General features: G+C 36.5%; 2 protein-coding genes across 3 annotated transcripts; both read right to left on the reverse strand.

The window, feature by feature from the left end:
- Positions 1-357: 357 nt before the first annotated feature.
- Positions 358-3,078, reverse strand: LOC119069683 (L-gulonolactone oxidase 5-like). 2 transcript variants are annotated; one of them, XM_037173807.1, is made up of 8 exons: positions 2,901-3,078; positions 2,714-2,840; positions 2,338-2,652; positions 1,959-2,282; positions 1,540-1,774; positions 1,036-1,282; positions 857-965; positions 358-801 (listed from the first exon to the last, which is right to left on the reverse strand). In XM_037173807.1, the coding sequence occupies exons 3-8, from the start codon at positions 2,645-2,647 to the stop codon at positions 419-421; spliced, it is 1,608 nt and encodes a 535-aa protein (XP_037029702.1). In that variant the 5' UTR covers positions 2,648-2,652; positions 2,714-2,840; positions 2,901-3,078; the 3' UTR covers positions 358-418. The 2 variants fall into 2 exon arrangements, with proteins under 2 accessions (XP_037029702.1, XP_037029701.1); XM_037173806.1 differs by having other exon boundaries at positions 2,338-2,840.
- A 7,739-nt stretch (positions 3,079-10,817) lies between these two features.
- LOC119069685 lies at positions 10,818-13,245 on the reverse strand. Its single transcript, XM_037173808.1, has 4 exons — positions 13,037-13,245; positions 12,177-12,978; positions 11,487-12,110; positions 10,818-11,428 (listed from the first exon to the last, which is right to left on the reverse strand). Exons 1-4 carry the CDS (start codon positions 13,129-13,131, stop codon positions 11,324-11,326), a joined length of 1,626 nt encoding a protein of 541 aa, XP_037029703.1. The 5' UTR covers positions 13,132-13,245; the 3' UTR covers positions 10,818-11,323.
- Positions 13,246-14,816: the final 1,571 nt, after the last annotated feature.

Consider the following 14,816-nt stretch of genomic DNA (forward strand, 5'->3'; position numbering starts at 1 on the left):
TGTATTCAAACTGATCTTCTAAAATACTTTCTTCCACTGTTTTTACCTTAAAAAAAATTCAATCGACTTGGAGTGCACAATGCACATATAAATATTATATCCTTGGGAAAAAGAAATTGTTCATTAGGGTAAGCGCACCAATCTTCGGACAAGAATGAGTCATCGGACACCTATTGTACTTTCATTCGATAAAAAGTTTATGAATGAAAGAACAATAGCTGTCTGAAGACTCAGTCTTGCCAGAGGATCGGTACGCTTCCCCTATTATACTCAAAACGATCGTCTCGAAGTACGATTTTCGTTCTTTTACCTTACTACAAGTCTCTCAGATTTTCAAAACGCAAGATTATATTGTCCTCATAGGCCTTTATCACACCGAAAGGCTACCGACATTTATTTTCTTGTATAAATCAAAAAATTATCCAAGTATGGACCCGACCAAGTTCGGGACAGTGTTGAGTAAACCAGTGGGTGGACATTGAGCAAGTACAGGTATGACCAAATTGGGAACAGATACGACCAACCAATTAAATATGCCAGCTGGTGGAGGGAATGCACTTTTGTCCAAATGTACTTCTGGTACCTCGTTTTTCGTTTTGCAAACTGGATAGTCTGGATAGCCGGAAAGCTTAGTGCAGGTCTGGGTGCTGATACAGTCTTTATTTTGAGAGCAAAAACAGTTGTCTAACAGCGCACAACGAGTCGATTTGGGGTCCGAATCGATTTTAGTGTCTCTTTTAACGATACGACGACCAAAACTGTTCATGAATCTTTCGTTGGGGTCAAATTTCTTCATGGAAGCTGTAATTTTTCTGTATGAAACGGTTCAATGCAACAACAATGCGATTAAACTTACCAATAAAACTGTCACGTGCCTCAGTTTCCAATTTAATATCCAGCATTTCTCTACCATGATAAACGAGTCCACTTTTACCCCAGTGAGATCTCCCTTTAAATTTCTTCGCCTGCAGAAAATGGACATTCGGTTTGTTTTGTCATCTCAAAGTTGTATTTAAGAAATGGATAACACCATACCAAAGCCTGCGCGAGCAATTGATATCCGGCCAAATTGCCAGATGCCTTATTGTAACTGTCTGTTCGCTTCCACATTGCGAATTCGACATGCGCAGTATCCCTTCCGAAATTCGTTGCCATGTACGCATCAGATTCACCACTAAATCTTATGAAGATGCCGGTCAGTGGGAATGCAACCGGAGTTGTCTTCATAATGTCCTGCGTAGTTTCGACGAAGTCGCTAAGACTGTTGATATCTATGCAAAATCTTTTGAGAGATTTACTTTGCTTCTTTGTGTTGAAGGGAGTGTGTCCGAATAGGTCAGAGCGATAATAATTTAACAATTATAAGCACAATTATAAGCACGTTACAACTCGAGGAGAAAATGAGGTTGAACAAAGACCAAAAATTAATTCTTCAAATGTGTCCCATTCCCTACCGAATTCGTTCTGATTCGCTCTCAACCTATTTGGCCACAAATCTTCACTTTCCGCAGTGAACTGTGTTCATTGAATCGTTCTTACTCATTGTCTACAATTGTTATGTTTGAATTTATGTCTCCATGTGCCCAGAAACAAGATGGTCCTCCGAGTCCTGCATTTGCTTCACTACAAGATGCGGCAAACATTGAGTGTGGAAAGCCTACTGCAGGATTTTCAACGGTAATACCATCCTCTGTATAAATGGGTACGAAGCCAGGTGTGTCTCGCACAAGTGACGATTGTGCCGCGATTTCAAATGCGTGTAAAATGGTGTTACCTGCAGATACAACATTCATTTTCGATAAATGTATTGTGGCTCATATTTGGCAGGGATTATTTTTGGGAAAACGTTTTTCGGGAAAATCGGAAAATTTTTGCGAAAAAGAAGGAAACTTAAGGAAAAGTTGGTAAAACATTGGAGAAACGTTTTCGCAAAATTAGTTTCCGCTCATTTGTCTTACCAACTCCTGACGCTAATGCACATTCGCTGGTAGACAAATCGAAAGCAATTTCTTTCGCTTTAGTTCCGCCGAGATTAAAATATCCATACGTTGGGGGTGAGATAGCATTAGTGTAAGCATTGCCGGTTTCGTCAACAGAAACGAATGTTAAGTTAGCTACGACCACTTCTTTGAACGCAGGAAACCAATAAAACGTTATTTGATCCGTCGTCTTAGCCCACTCCAATGCTTTACCATTAGTAAGAATTTCGTCAGACACAATATAATTAGTAGCTAAGACTTTGTACAACGGCACTGTTTTCAGGGTTACATCCACCACAATACCTAGATAATTTATCATTGAAAAGCGAGAATGGATTTCAATGTGAAAGACTCATGCCTAGTAATCCCAGATGAACCTTGAACGATTTTAGATCTTCAGGATCGACTATCTCTACTTTCTCTCCAAGTCCATTCACGGCAGTCATTCGTACGACTTGCGATGATATTGATGAGGTGTATTTTATCGACGAGCCATGGGCACCAGTTCCAATTGCTCCGCCAATTGTAATGCCTCCAAAAGCTGGTGTGGTTCGGAGAGCTCGACCATGTTGCAGCAGAAATTCACCGGCTTCTTTTATGGTCACACCCGAACCGAAGGACGCTGTTTCACCGTCCGGATTCATTATACAAGATTTAAAGTTGTTCATGTCGATTGGAATTCCATCAGTGCAAATTATATCCGTATGGGAATGACGGGCTCCGAATGCTTTTACTGTAACGTTGCGACTGATTGCCTCATTAACGATTGCCACGACATCATTCACATTAGATGGGTATCTCATGTAATCAGACGGTCTGCAGTATGGATATATTCGATATGCAGTGTAGTCCTTGCTGGGCCTATTCAGATAGAAAATGTTGCTTCCTTTCTCTTTTCTTTTAACTGATCACAAGGCTTACATGGCACAGTGCACGGATGTCACCTGCATAACGAATATTCCCCATGTCAGGGAAATAATGTATTGGCAAAGTTTCATATTCGAAACGCCTATTGTCTCACGAAAGAAAAGAATTCCAATTCTTGTAAACGTCTGTATTCCACTGTTGATTCGCCTGAAATGAAGTGATGAAAACGATACCTACAATTTATAATATTTTCTATTTTCAATTCAAATTCAAATTATTATTTGTTTCAGGTGTCTAATCCTCTCATCTCGTGTATTTACATTTTCGATAATTTTTATCTTGTAAAATGCGAATAATTGTTTGCACAGTCAAACACCTTTTCTATTATTGACCTTTACTTGACGCACGTTTTACCCCATATATTACTTGAAGTAAGTTCTCGTCTCCGATACAGTTACTATTTCACTAGATAAATTCAGATTTGAATTCCTCGCCGAGGCCAATAGTTTTTGAAACAACTGATTCGTCTCGTTCAGATGAAGCACCATTATCTCGTTTTTTTTCTAACTTCTTTGTTAGTGGTTTGCTTCATCTTCCATTAAAACTTTTGTAATTGAAAAATGAAAATGTGTTTTCCGATCATTCTTAGTCCATGCTTCAGTCATTGGTACAGAGACCGACTGAATGAATCCACAATCACTTTCCAAGAGCCTTTTTCGCATTATAGCAAAGGCTATAAGCATCACACATGATAATATGGTGAATGTTTCAACGATCGATGTGGGTCAAAAATTCTGTGGGCATATTTTAAGTGTAATTAAATTCTCACAAATTCCCTAATTTTTCTATCACGTTTTGTCATTATTCCATAAAATAGGCCTTTACCCCATGCGAAAGTTGACCATTACATAGCAGTTTGTCCCCTGCTAAAACGATCCATTATATGAAGAATATTTTCGATTCGGTTTATGGGAATTTCTTATTGATAATCAACTTTTGATATAATCAACATTTCCACAGATTTTCTCAGAATTCAGAACGTATCACGTATCAAAATTTGAAGGCTTGGGACGTAATTTTAATAATAGGAGCAGTGCTATGACTCTCTTAAATACTTAGTTAGGAGAATAGGTATTGTCATACTGTGAACGTAAATATTTACATTCTTACTGCCATTTTTTTAAATATTCCACGAGTTTTTTTTTTCAGGTGGTTAGTCCTCATTTTAATTATTTAATTCATTTTTTTTTCCTCAAATGCAAATATTATTTGTACAGTCAAACACCTTTCGTTTTTATTGACTTGCAATTGACGTATGTTTGATGAGTCAAATGTTTTTGTGAATGCGATAATTGAAGTTAACTGATTCTTAAATGAAAAGCGAATATTAAGAGCTTCATTTTTTTTTTGTACAACCTGCACCTGTGAAAATTTTTCAATTTATCACAAGTGTCACTATAGTACGTTTCCAAACGCAGTAACGAAATGCACAACTTTTTTCATTGTCTATTTTGTGAAAAAGGTTGTATGCAATCTAGTGATAAATGATTTTTCCTAACTAGCGTTAAAATATCGCGATTTCGTCAGGTATTTTTAACGTCATTTAGAGAAAACGTTTTTCCTAACCTAAACTAAAATGATTCTGCTCACCGGTCCGATTTTTCCCAGGGCTTACTTTAGAGAATTTTAATTCTGAAAATTCTGAAAAAATTCCGAAAAAGTTCCGAAAAATTCTGAAATAATTTTTCGGAATTTTTCAGAACTTTTTCGGAATTTTTTCAGAATTTTCGGAATTAAAATTCTCTAAAGTAAGCCCTGAATTTTCCTTACTCGCTTCGCTCGGTTATGCGGGAAAAATTAATTGAAACGCAAATTAATTGGGTCTTAAAATGTTTCAATGGGACATTCAAGCATACACATTTTAAGTCGGTTTGTAAAGATACTACTAGTTCCACGAAATCATTAAATCAATGTAGGTATCACATTCTATCACAATCACAAAGATGGTATGGTACAAATCTGGCATTTTACATTTTAATCCCACGAGGTTCAAAATAAGCCATGTTGGGATTAAGAACAATTTGTAGCAGTGATAAGATAGTCGACTAGAGTTCATAAGGTCATGGATTCAAATCGCGTCAGGTAATTAAATTTCTGTTTAATAAAAACTGATAATGATACACCAGATTCACAAAAAAGCTTCTTCTCTTATCAGACGCTTAGATGAAAACATCTAAGAAACTATAGTATCACCATTATCCGAAAAAATCTTTTTTTTTATATTTTTTCTGAAGTAAAATTAGTTACATTTTGACCGGGTTTAAATGAGTTAAATGAATGGGTTTAAATATCAGCGTCAAAGGTAAGGGCTTAAAAGATTGAACTTTAATTCCTAGAGGGATTACTCATTTGGTAATACTTGAAGGAATTAAATTTTAATTCTAAAAAAGATTCGTTCCGCGCGTAGCGGAATAAATCGAACGTTGTTAAGTCCATTATTTAAATCTTTCGAACGTAGAAAGTGTCAGTGTCATGACATGTCACCTACATTACGTGGAAATCGCGAATTGCTTGTCTATGTTCTATGTGTAATACAATGTACATTGTGCTGTACGTACACCAATGGTGAACGTCGATTTTAAAGTCTAATGAGACAATAACGTGAAAATAATTTGGTGCAGGTTGCTTTGCACCTACTCCAAAACGGTCACTTGAAGCAACTACGAAAATAATTTCAATTTGAAAATGAACAACGTTCATAGCGGCATATTGGCACGGCATATTGGCACAAATAGAGTCATAAATTTCGTATTACAAAATACATTTTCCGAACAACGTTGCAAAGGAAAATTCTCTATTTAACTTTACCAATTTAAGACGATGACAATTTTTCTACAAAGTCGGCAATGTGTAACACTCTATAGTATATTCAATACTATATTTACCTTGGCCGAATGAGAAAGAAAATAGATGAAAATGTGTAACATAATCAAAGGTAGAAAATGGATTTTTTTTTCATGTATGGGACCGGCAACGTTGCATCTGTGTTTCAATATTACCGTCGCGACAGATCGTAATCAAATTTAGTAAAAACAAAAATTTCAAAAATCTCGCGGTGAATCGAGGCCGGGCAGAGTAAAATAAACCAGGCATGATAGCTTGATTTGAATTATCCAGTAGCCTTATATTTTGCGAATAAAATCAATCCAATTCATGGCTATTCGTTTGAGTTCATGTTCATAGAATGTATTAGGTCCCTTATTTGACGTTTCAAAAATGAACCGCTACTGCCTGGTTTATTTTACTCTGCCGTGATCGAGGCCGAAAACACAAGAGCAATTTTGAAATTGAGACGCTGGGCACACACGATAATCAAAACTCTGATTTATTAAAAAGTTATTCATTCGATGATTGTATAACACACAAAAGTTACCTATACATATAGTAATAGCCATTTTGCTAACTAGTTAGTAAATGGGATGTTTTGCGCAATAGAATTGAGATTACCGATATGAGCCGAAGGCGTGTTTGGCAACACATCGCATGCGCAAAACCCCCATTTACTAACGTGTTAGCAACAAGATTTTATGTACAGCAGTAAGATCCCAATTCATTTTTCCCAACCTTCAATTTACGCATTACTGCGTAAATATGTATATAAAAATCCATTACCGTTGTACACATATTTGATTTACATTTTTTTTAAACGTTGCGATGCCATTAAACCAGTGTGACGACAGACGTTATGATTTCTTTTTTAAATGTGAATGAATTTTCCGGAATTTTCAATGACATTTCCACCAAATAATATTTTGTGTCATGAGCGTGCTGCAACATTTCTTCTTCTTCTTTTTTTTTCGACCCGTACCAAAATGCAAACACTTCGAATTTAGCATTTTCTCCGTTCGTGCGGATACAGTCCATAATATATCTGCAAGGGGAATAATAAATATGCTTCTTTTCCTTAGTAAAATATGTTGATGAGAGACGAAGACTCAATTTTAAATGAAATTTAAGGTTTAATATGAGACACTTGCTAAGACGAACTCTTTTTCTTTTATGAATTTTATACACACCGCACATAAAGGAAAGGTATACGAAAAGTTAACCACATTAAAGGGGCATATTGAGATGTATATCACTAGTGCGGTAGGTCACTTTACGTGTTACGGCATGTTTCATTTTCATTTACATTGCCTAATCACGTAAAGCATTGTACTTACGAGGTTCCAAGTTGTTATTTGACAAGTGGGGAACACAACTTGGAACCTCGGAAGTAATATACTATTACTACACGCAGTATGTCCCTAAGAAAATAAGTAGGACATTACTTGATGCTGTCAAAATTCGTTTTGTTTATTGAGTAAAATAGCGTTCGTATCTGCGGGACAAATTATGGAAAATGGATTTACACGGGTACGTGAGTCCATTTCACACTCATATCCATTTCCCATAATTTCTCCCACAGAATGTACTATCTACTTTTAGAGACATAGTTGCATTAATTCCATGAAATAAACTTTAAAACTAGTAACGTAAGTGAGTTATTACAAACCATTTTGTGATTTTTCAAATTCAATGGATCAACGGATGAATCCAAGATCATTAATATCGACAGAGGTGGGGCTTTCAACTTCAATTTACCTTTGAGTGAAATTGAATAACTAGCTCTTGAGATTCTAACACGAACGTGGAAAATCATTGGAGGCTGTTTTGTCTAAACTAACTAACTAGTAAGGTGCTATGAGTGACACAGGAAAAGAACATGACTCTCTAGAATCGTATTCCAATTGAAGATGGAAAGAAATTAATTAATTTTTTAGATGGAGTAATGCGCGTTAGTGCTTACCTCACGGTTAGGGCCTATTTTAAGTGAATAAAAATCTGCTAATTTTTCGATGTCTTTTTTACCTTTTTTCTTAAAAGACTACACACTCCGTATTTTATGGTAATTTAACAGAATTCCAGAATTTTGAGGAAATTTTGCGAATTTAATCCCTAAAATAGAAACTGCTGACGAAGCTCGTACAATGAAGGTATTGGTCTTTGATTAAATGTTTAATTACACTTAGAGGTTGTTTACTGTCCAATGTTGCATCGTACGGGCCTGCGTAGTCATATGAATTTTTTTTTTAAACTTTCTATTGTGTTCAATTTTATCATCTGACTATACACGTACGTTCAGTGGGGTTTGAAAGCAACATTTGAGCATAGAGACATATCGGTTTGATATAATCAGTTTGTAAAGTAATTTAAGTTATTGGATTAACTTCACAGGAGGTTATTGAATTAACTCCGCAGAGGATATAACGTAGAATACGAGTGAGATGTGCTATTCTAATAGAAATTATTTCAGACCGACTTACATCAACTCCATTTTTGATCCATTTTTAATGAATTTCAATAAAAGTTAGAGAGTTGTTAAATACTCGAACAAAGTTTCGTATATGCCGGGTGTTCAATATAATTGAGCCTGGATTTAATTAATGTGGATGCTCTGCGGTAAGATTTATATTTGCCAATAGATTGTTTAATGAAATCAGAATAATATGCGAGATAATATCTTTAAATTGTATGCGATGAAGGACGCAAAGAAACGAAATCCTCTCGATGAAAGGATAAAATAAACAAATCGAATCAAATAGTATACAATCAATATCAATCAAAGTTTGTGCCGCCATCAGTATATCAGCAATAACAAAGTATAGCCGAATATAAATTGAATTTCAATTGAAATATTGTAGAGAAACCATAAATTGGATTCAATTTTATCCATTTAGTAAATTAACCGAACAGCACGACTAAATGCGTTCCAAGCCTAGCATAAAACTCATTGCAAAGTGAAAAGTTTTGCGAGTTTTGGTTTTCTTCGCCTCTGTACAATAGTTATGTACTAGCACAGTTCGTGGGACTATGCAAAACGCATGAAAAATGCCAGAAAAATAGTAGCGTACAATGGCAGTAATTTGCTATCTCGTATCCTTCCTCTTATTCTTCTTTTCCAGCCTGTTTGTATCCACTGCTGTTTCCTGAACGTCTAAAACGTTTAGAAGAGGAATGCGAAGAATTCTTAAACAAACAAAATAAATTGAAAATTCGGGCCAACGAAATGAGCATTAAATTGGGTCAAAACGGTATGGATCACAAGAGAGCTCAGAGGCTAGTACGTCGGAAAGCAACTGGGCTGTATTGACTTAGAATGAAGAGGCATGTACAGCTAGGCGTGCAGAAAGACTACAACGATTGGAAGAACAAAGGGCTGAATTATTTGAAAAAATGGCCCGATCTTCCAGCAGAGCAAAAAATATCGAAAATGCGTTAGACGGTTTGCACAGTAAATTCGGAGAAGCAAATAGTACCAATGCTCAACTAGTTATAGAATGTAATCTTATGGATGCAATAGTAGATGTTGCTGATGTAGCTGATGATGATATGTCTGCGCTAGTACAGCCCGATCCTAACGATGTCGCGGAGGAGAATGTTGATAACGAAGTTGAGGGTATAGCTGAGAACTCTAAGGTAGGTGTTTTTAACAATAATTTTTAGGTCTTTTTTCCATAGGAAAAAAAGACCTATTGTGGGCACTTCATCTGTCCGTCCGTCCGTCCGTCCGTCTGTGTCACAAATCAAATGTGATTGATAAAAGTTAGAATTGCAATGCTACTATGAGCAAACCAACACCAGGCAAATCAATTGTTATTTGTTATCTGATAACCGATCGCTCATAGCAGACATTGCAATTTGAAAGTTTGGTAGTTGTTGGTAGTTGGACCCCCAAAATATTTAGCAGCAAAGATGTTTCTTACTCGAGAGACGCACACCGACTGACGAAATTATTCGGCCTGCTGGTCTATTTATAAATCGAGTATTTGGTAGTAGACTACCAAAGTGGTAGTTGACTACCAAAGTGGTAGTTGACTACCAAAGTGGTAGTTGACTACCAAAGTGGTAGTTGACTACCAAAGTGTAGTGACTACCAAAGTGGTAGTTGACTACCAAAGTGGTAGTTGACTACCAAAGTGGTAGTTGACTACCAAAGTGGTAGTTGACTACCAAAGTGGTAGTTGACTACCAAAGTGGTAGTTGACTACCAAAGTGGTAGTTGACTACCAAAGTGGTAGTTGACTACCAAAGTGGTAGTTGACTAGTGGTAGTTGACTACCAAAGTGGTAGTTGACTACCAAAGTGTGTTAGTTAGTTGTACTTTGTACCAAAGTGGTAGTTGACTAATACGGATGTTGTAGATATGTTTACTTTTTGAGAGCTGCACACCGACTGATGAAATTAATCGGCTCGCTTGCCTATTTATAATTCCAAAATTTGGTAGTTGAATACCAAAGTGGTACTTGAATGAGTACCAAGCTAGTAGTAAACAGAAATTGAAAAAAAAAATTAAAAAAACATTACCAGGCTTCAGCCGGTCTATTCTCAGAGTTCCCACGGCTTAGGAAGGCTCCTAAAATTCCTAAATTTTAAAGGCAATTTTAGGAGTATTTTAGGAGATTTGGAAGGTAATTTTAGGAGAATTTTAGGAGGAATTTTTTAAAATGTGGGAAAGGTTGTATAAGTAATTTCCGGAGGAATTTTTGCTCTGTTTCTCATACACTTCGTAAAATGTAAGAAAATTGACAAAAAGTTATTTTTTTTTGTCAAAACATATTTTTCCTTATGTAGTTAAATAATTGAAACTTTTATGATTTCCTCTTTTCTGACGCCAGTCTCGACTAGCCAGCAACTGATCCTTTATCAGGTTTTTCTTGTCGACTGCGCCTTTCGAATTAACAAGATTCACCATAATTTTGTTTCCATCATTTATCAGCTCTTGTGCACTAAAAAGTTTTTTTCTACTGGATCTGGAGAGATTTCTCGATATCGGAAAGTTTTTCTGAACTCGATTTTTTTGTAAAGATGCTTTATTGAGATTATCGTCCACCTCTTTATTCTTGAGAAGTAGTAGTTCTCGACTTTTTGTTGTTCGAGAAAAGTAAAGTACATTGGAGCACATCTGGAAAATACGTCGATTCATTAGGAAGTCAGTGACGTTTATATTATTCAATGTGTCCTTAAACGTTCGAAGTGACACGTCATTAGTGTTCTCTGTTATAATGTATGTTCAGCGAAAGGGTAACTACTTCCGAAATTGGTGCTACAGTTTTGGAAATAAAGTGGAATTTTCGGGGTTTTATCCGACAAAACTAATGCCCAATAAAAATGGAAAACGTTCCCAAAACTTGGCTATTAGGATTATAATTTTCGGAATTAAGGGATAAGTTTTGAAATAGAATTGGAATTTGAATTTGTGGTCCACATATTTTGGCAGTAGTTACCCACCCGATGTTAAGCAGATGCAAACAAATATATCGGACACTTTTAACTTGAATTTTGTTGATGTTCCACCTCAAACTTCCATTCTAAAATGGAAAATTTATTTTTAAACTCCGAAACAAAACATTCGGCTTGGTTGGATTCACATAATCTTATGCATAAAGACGATAGGCTGTAAGATCGTCGAGATGATCAATTGCACTGAATTCAAATTCCAAATATTTAGCGTTGAAAAAAACGCCATCAAAAACCGTCGGCTGTAAAAAGGTTATTTACAATTTCCCTGTCAGAAACGTTGTTATATCCACGACTTACCTCAATGGAATGAGTGAGTCCTGAAAAAATGACAGATTGTGCCATATGAGGAACCAATTTGTTGAATAGTAATGAGATGCGGTATGCACGTGCATCGATAATTTCTGGAGCTTCCAAAGCGGTCGGCACTAACTCAAGATCAACTTGCCTGAGTGTGTATAAAATCAAGTCGGCTTCCGAAACAGTAATGAAACCGTGAGTGGTCATGAACACCAGTATGAGTATAGGCAGCAAGTATTTTTGTGTGATGAGAGCCAAGTCATGAGGTGCAAGCAATTCGTCGTTGATCATCCATTTTAGCAACTTGAGACGCAGCGTATCATGTTCTGGATGCTCGGCTCTGTTCAGAAGTTCCATCAATGGTGGAACCGTAACGTCGGGATAAATGGGTTTGCAATTCTCTTCATAAACTTCGTCAAATTGTTTGTGTTGAAAAAGGACTCCGTATTGCTTCTTCGACAAATCCATCAATGCGTTGTTGTAATTTGGGACATATTCACAATGCTGCTCCTTAATCATCTTATTCATGTCGAATCGAACGAGGGCCTTTAAACAGCATTTTAATTTGTTTTCCAAGCAATAGCGCAATAATGGGTCTGAGCTGTAGTCGTCAGTATCGAACTTCTGTAATCAAAATAAATACAAAAATTTAAATGCTGACTGAGTGGTTGGACAGGGAGGAATTCTTACGATATTGTACTGTTCGAAAGATTCATTGAGTCGATCCGTTGTTTGCGGTAGGTCATTACGCAAGACTTCACTGGCAATTGTGTAGAGAAGTGGATAAAATTTCATTGGAAGTCCTTTGATATACTTTGCAAGCAATGGAAATTTGTTTTCTCGCGTGCAGCCAAGTCTTCGGTGGAACTGACGCACTTCCAGACGACCCACAATATCATTTCCGCCGAGTGTTGACAAAATAATCATTTGCTTGTCGTTCAATCCCAAGTAGTTGCGCAATGCAGTTCGACTGTATTCAATTGTCGTCAAATCGGTGTCTTTCAAGTTAACACTTTCAATCGAAAAATATCGCCAGGGTCCAGGAAAAATAAGGAAGTCAGTGTCTTCGGACAGAACAGCTAAAACTGATGAATCGTTACTGGCATAACGTGCGATTTCTGTATCGCATTCTTTTGTCACGGCAATGAAGTGTTTTCCAAATTTTCTTAGGAAGCCCAGGGACGTTTTAATACGTGGAACGTTGGTTAATTCTTTCAGCGGCGTTCCTTCATCAATTTGCTTGATGATCTCAATTTCCAAGTCTTGTCTATCTCTTCGTCGATTGGTCTTTGTAAGTTCTTTTATTTTGACGCTTGGTCCATCCTCATAGAATACCAAATTAGCAAATTCGGAAAGATTTTCCAAAAACGTTTCAAATTCCTTGCGGAATATTTGATGACGTCCTCCACACAAAGTCCACACTTTGTTGTTTCGAAATATCGCAAATATTGACAAAACGTCAAAGACTAGTGTTGGTCGCTCTCCGGTTCTCCTGAAAGTTAAGTAATCTTCAAAGAAACTATTTTGAAAGATTTTGTTGTTCGTCGTACTCTTGAAATTGTTGGCATTCCCTTTTAATCGATACTTCACATGTCCCATTGGGCAATGATTCTTTCATAAACGTTGCAAGTTGAAAAACTCCCATCACGATAGCTTTACCGAATTTTAATTTTATTGAAAAAAGAGGTTATAACAGCGGAATGCAATGAAAGCAAAACTTTGGAACGATCGTGTACTCTTTCTACTCTCTCACGGTTCAGCAGTGGGTTTCGAACATTTGTTTTTTACACGTTGGCACACGTGATCATGTCAGATTAAAGTATAGTTTCCACTTAAAAATAGCACTCCGTTTAGCCTCCGTCTACATGACAGTTGTAAAATAGAACAAAAGAACTGTCACGCAAACAGAGTAGAAATTGAATTTATTTCAATTTTTTACAAAGGCTGTATACTTTGGGGAGATCACGCAGATCGCCATTTTATTAGATACGCGGGAACACACCTTTTCCATACAAACAAATTTTTGTATGAAACGTGGTGTGTAACCCGCGTATCTGCATCTGCGTGACCTCCCCAAAGTATACTTGTTTTTTACTCCGTTTACGTGACAGTTCCTTTGTTCTATTTTACAACTGTCATGTAAACGGAGGCTAAACGGAGTGCTCTTTTTAAGTGGAAACTATACTTAAAGATTGTTTCTACGAATATTACGCTGATTATACTTTGTGAAAAAGGCCAATACCTTGCAAATCAAAGTATGTAAACACTGAAGGTAGCGCAGTTCCTCAGGGAATAACAAGAAATACGGATCCCGACTTAAAGGTGAATTTCGTATGACGCCAATACATATATTTACAGCATGTTGTACGCATGTGTATTGATATACAATAAATTCACCTCAAAGTGGGGATTCGCATGTTTTTGCGGATCTGCGCTACCTTCAGTGTTTATATACTTTGCTTGCAAATATGTCACATCTTGGATAGAATTTGACACTGCAATATCTGCAACATAAAAAAACTAAATGTTCGAAACCCACTGAAACCAAAATTCTCAACCAAAAGAAGAGTTATATGTCACCTATATCACTCATTTCATTAAAATGTGTATGTTTGTGAAATGAAGTCCTAGTCAAGGTTCTAAAAGAACAGGTTAAGACAACTCTGAGTTGATCACGAAGGCGGTGTGTTATGTTTTTTAAGGCAAGCTATCAGCTTGACTTCCATTTGTGAGATTTTGAAAAAAGCTTACACGTCTGTTCGCTTTGAATTGCCTTTTATAACAATAGTTATTTGTGTACCTGTTTTGGACGATTGAGTTTAGGCAATTTCGCGGATTACAAGCGAAAGTGCCTGAAATCAACCGTCCCAAACAGGTACACAAATAACTGTTCGGCCTACTCAATCGATACGTAAATAACTATTTCGTAGACTTCTCGATAAGGTTTTATACAACAGGCAAACTTGGATTATATTGAAACGAATTAGGCTTGGAGTTATAACACGGTGACACACAAATTGCGTAAACGGCTACAAAGTTTATATGACAAAGGCAACTTAACAAAAACAAAATTTCGAATTTTCCTAAAAAAACATTTTCTTCAAGTTCATTTTACACACAATCCGTACTGAGTGCGTTTATCTATTTCGGTGTTACCAGCCTTCGTGGCTGTCGTAACCTGTTCTTTCAGAACCTTGGTACTGTGATGCCAGGAAATGATTATACAAGAAAAATTAGGATGGTATATGCTTGGTGAGGAAAACACTAATTTGAAAGTAAACAATCAACAACTCAATTGAATTTGTGACATTTTATTTTTAAACAGTGGTA

Source organism: Bradysia coprophila (genome assembly GCF_014529535.1).
Source record: "Bradysia coprophila strain Holo2 chromosome X unlocalized genomic scaffold, BU_Bcop_v1 contig_39, whole genome shotgun sequence".
NCBI classification, from domain to species: Eukaryota; Metazoa; Arthropoda; class Insecta; order Diptera; family Sciaridae; genus Bradysia; species Bradysia coprophila.

What these genes read in the sequence shown, in the direction of transcription:
- LOC119069685 (XM_037173808.1), bottom strand. Translation starts at nt 13,131, where the DNA reads ATGGGAGTTTTTCAACTTGCAACGTTTATGAAAGAATCATTGCCCAAT. An exon ending in CTTTCGAACAGTACAATATC is followed by an intron (nt 12,111 to 12,176) that starts GTAAGAATTCCT and finishes TTTTGATTACAG; the next exon opens with AAGTTCGATACTGACGACTA. An exon ending in GACTCACTCATTCCATTGAG is followed by an intron (nt 11,429 to 11,486) that starts GTAAGTCGTGGA and finishes ACCTTTTTACAG; the next exon opens with CCGACGGTTTTTGATGGCGT.
- LOC119069683 (XM_037173806.1), bottom strand. Translation starts at nt 2,977, where the DNA reads ATGAAACTTTGCCAATACATTATTTCCCTGACATGGGGAATATTCGTT. An exon ending in ATAACAATTGTAGACAATGA is followed by an intron (nt 1,283 to 1,539) that starts GTAAGAACGATT and finishes ATCTCTCAAAAG; the next exon opens with ATTTTGCATAGATATCAACA. An exon ending in GGCACGTGACAGTTTTATTG is followed by an intron (nt 802 to 856) that starts GTAAGTTTAATC and finishes GAAAAATTACAG; the next exon opens with CTTCCATGAAGAAATTTGAC.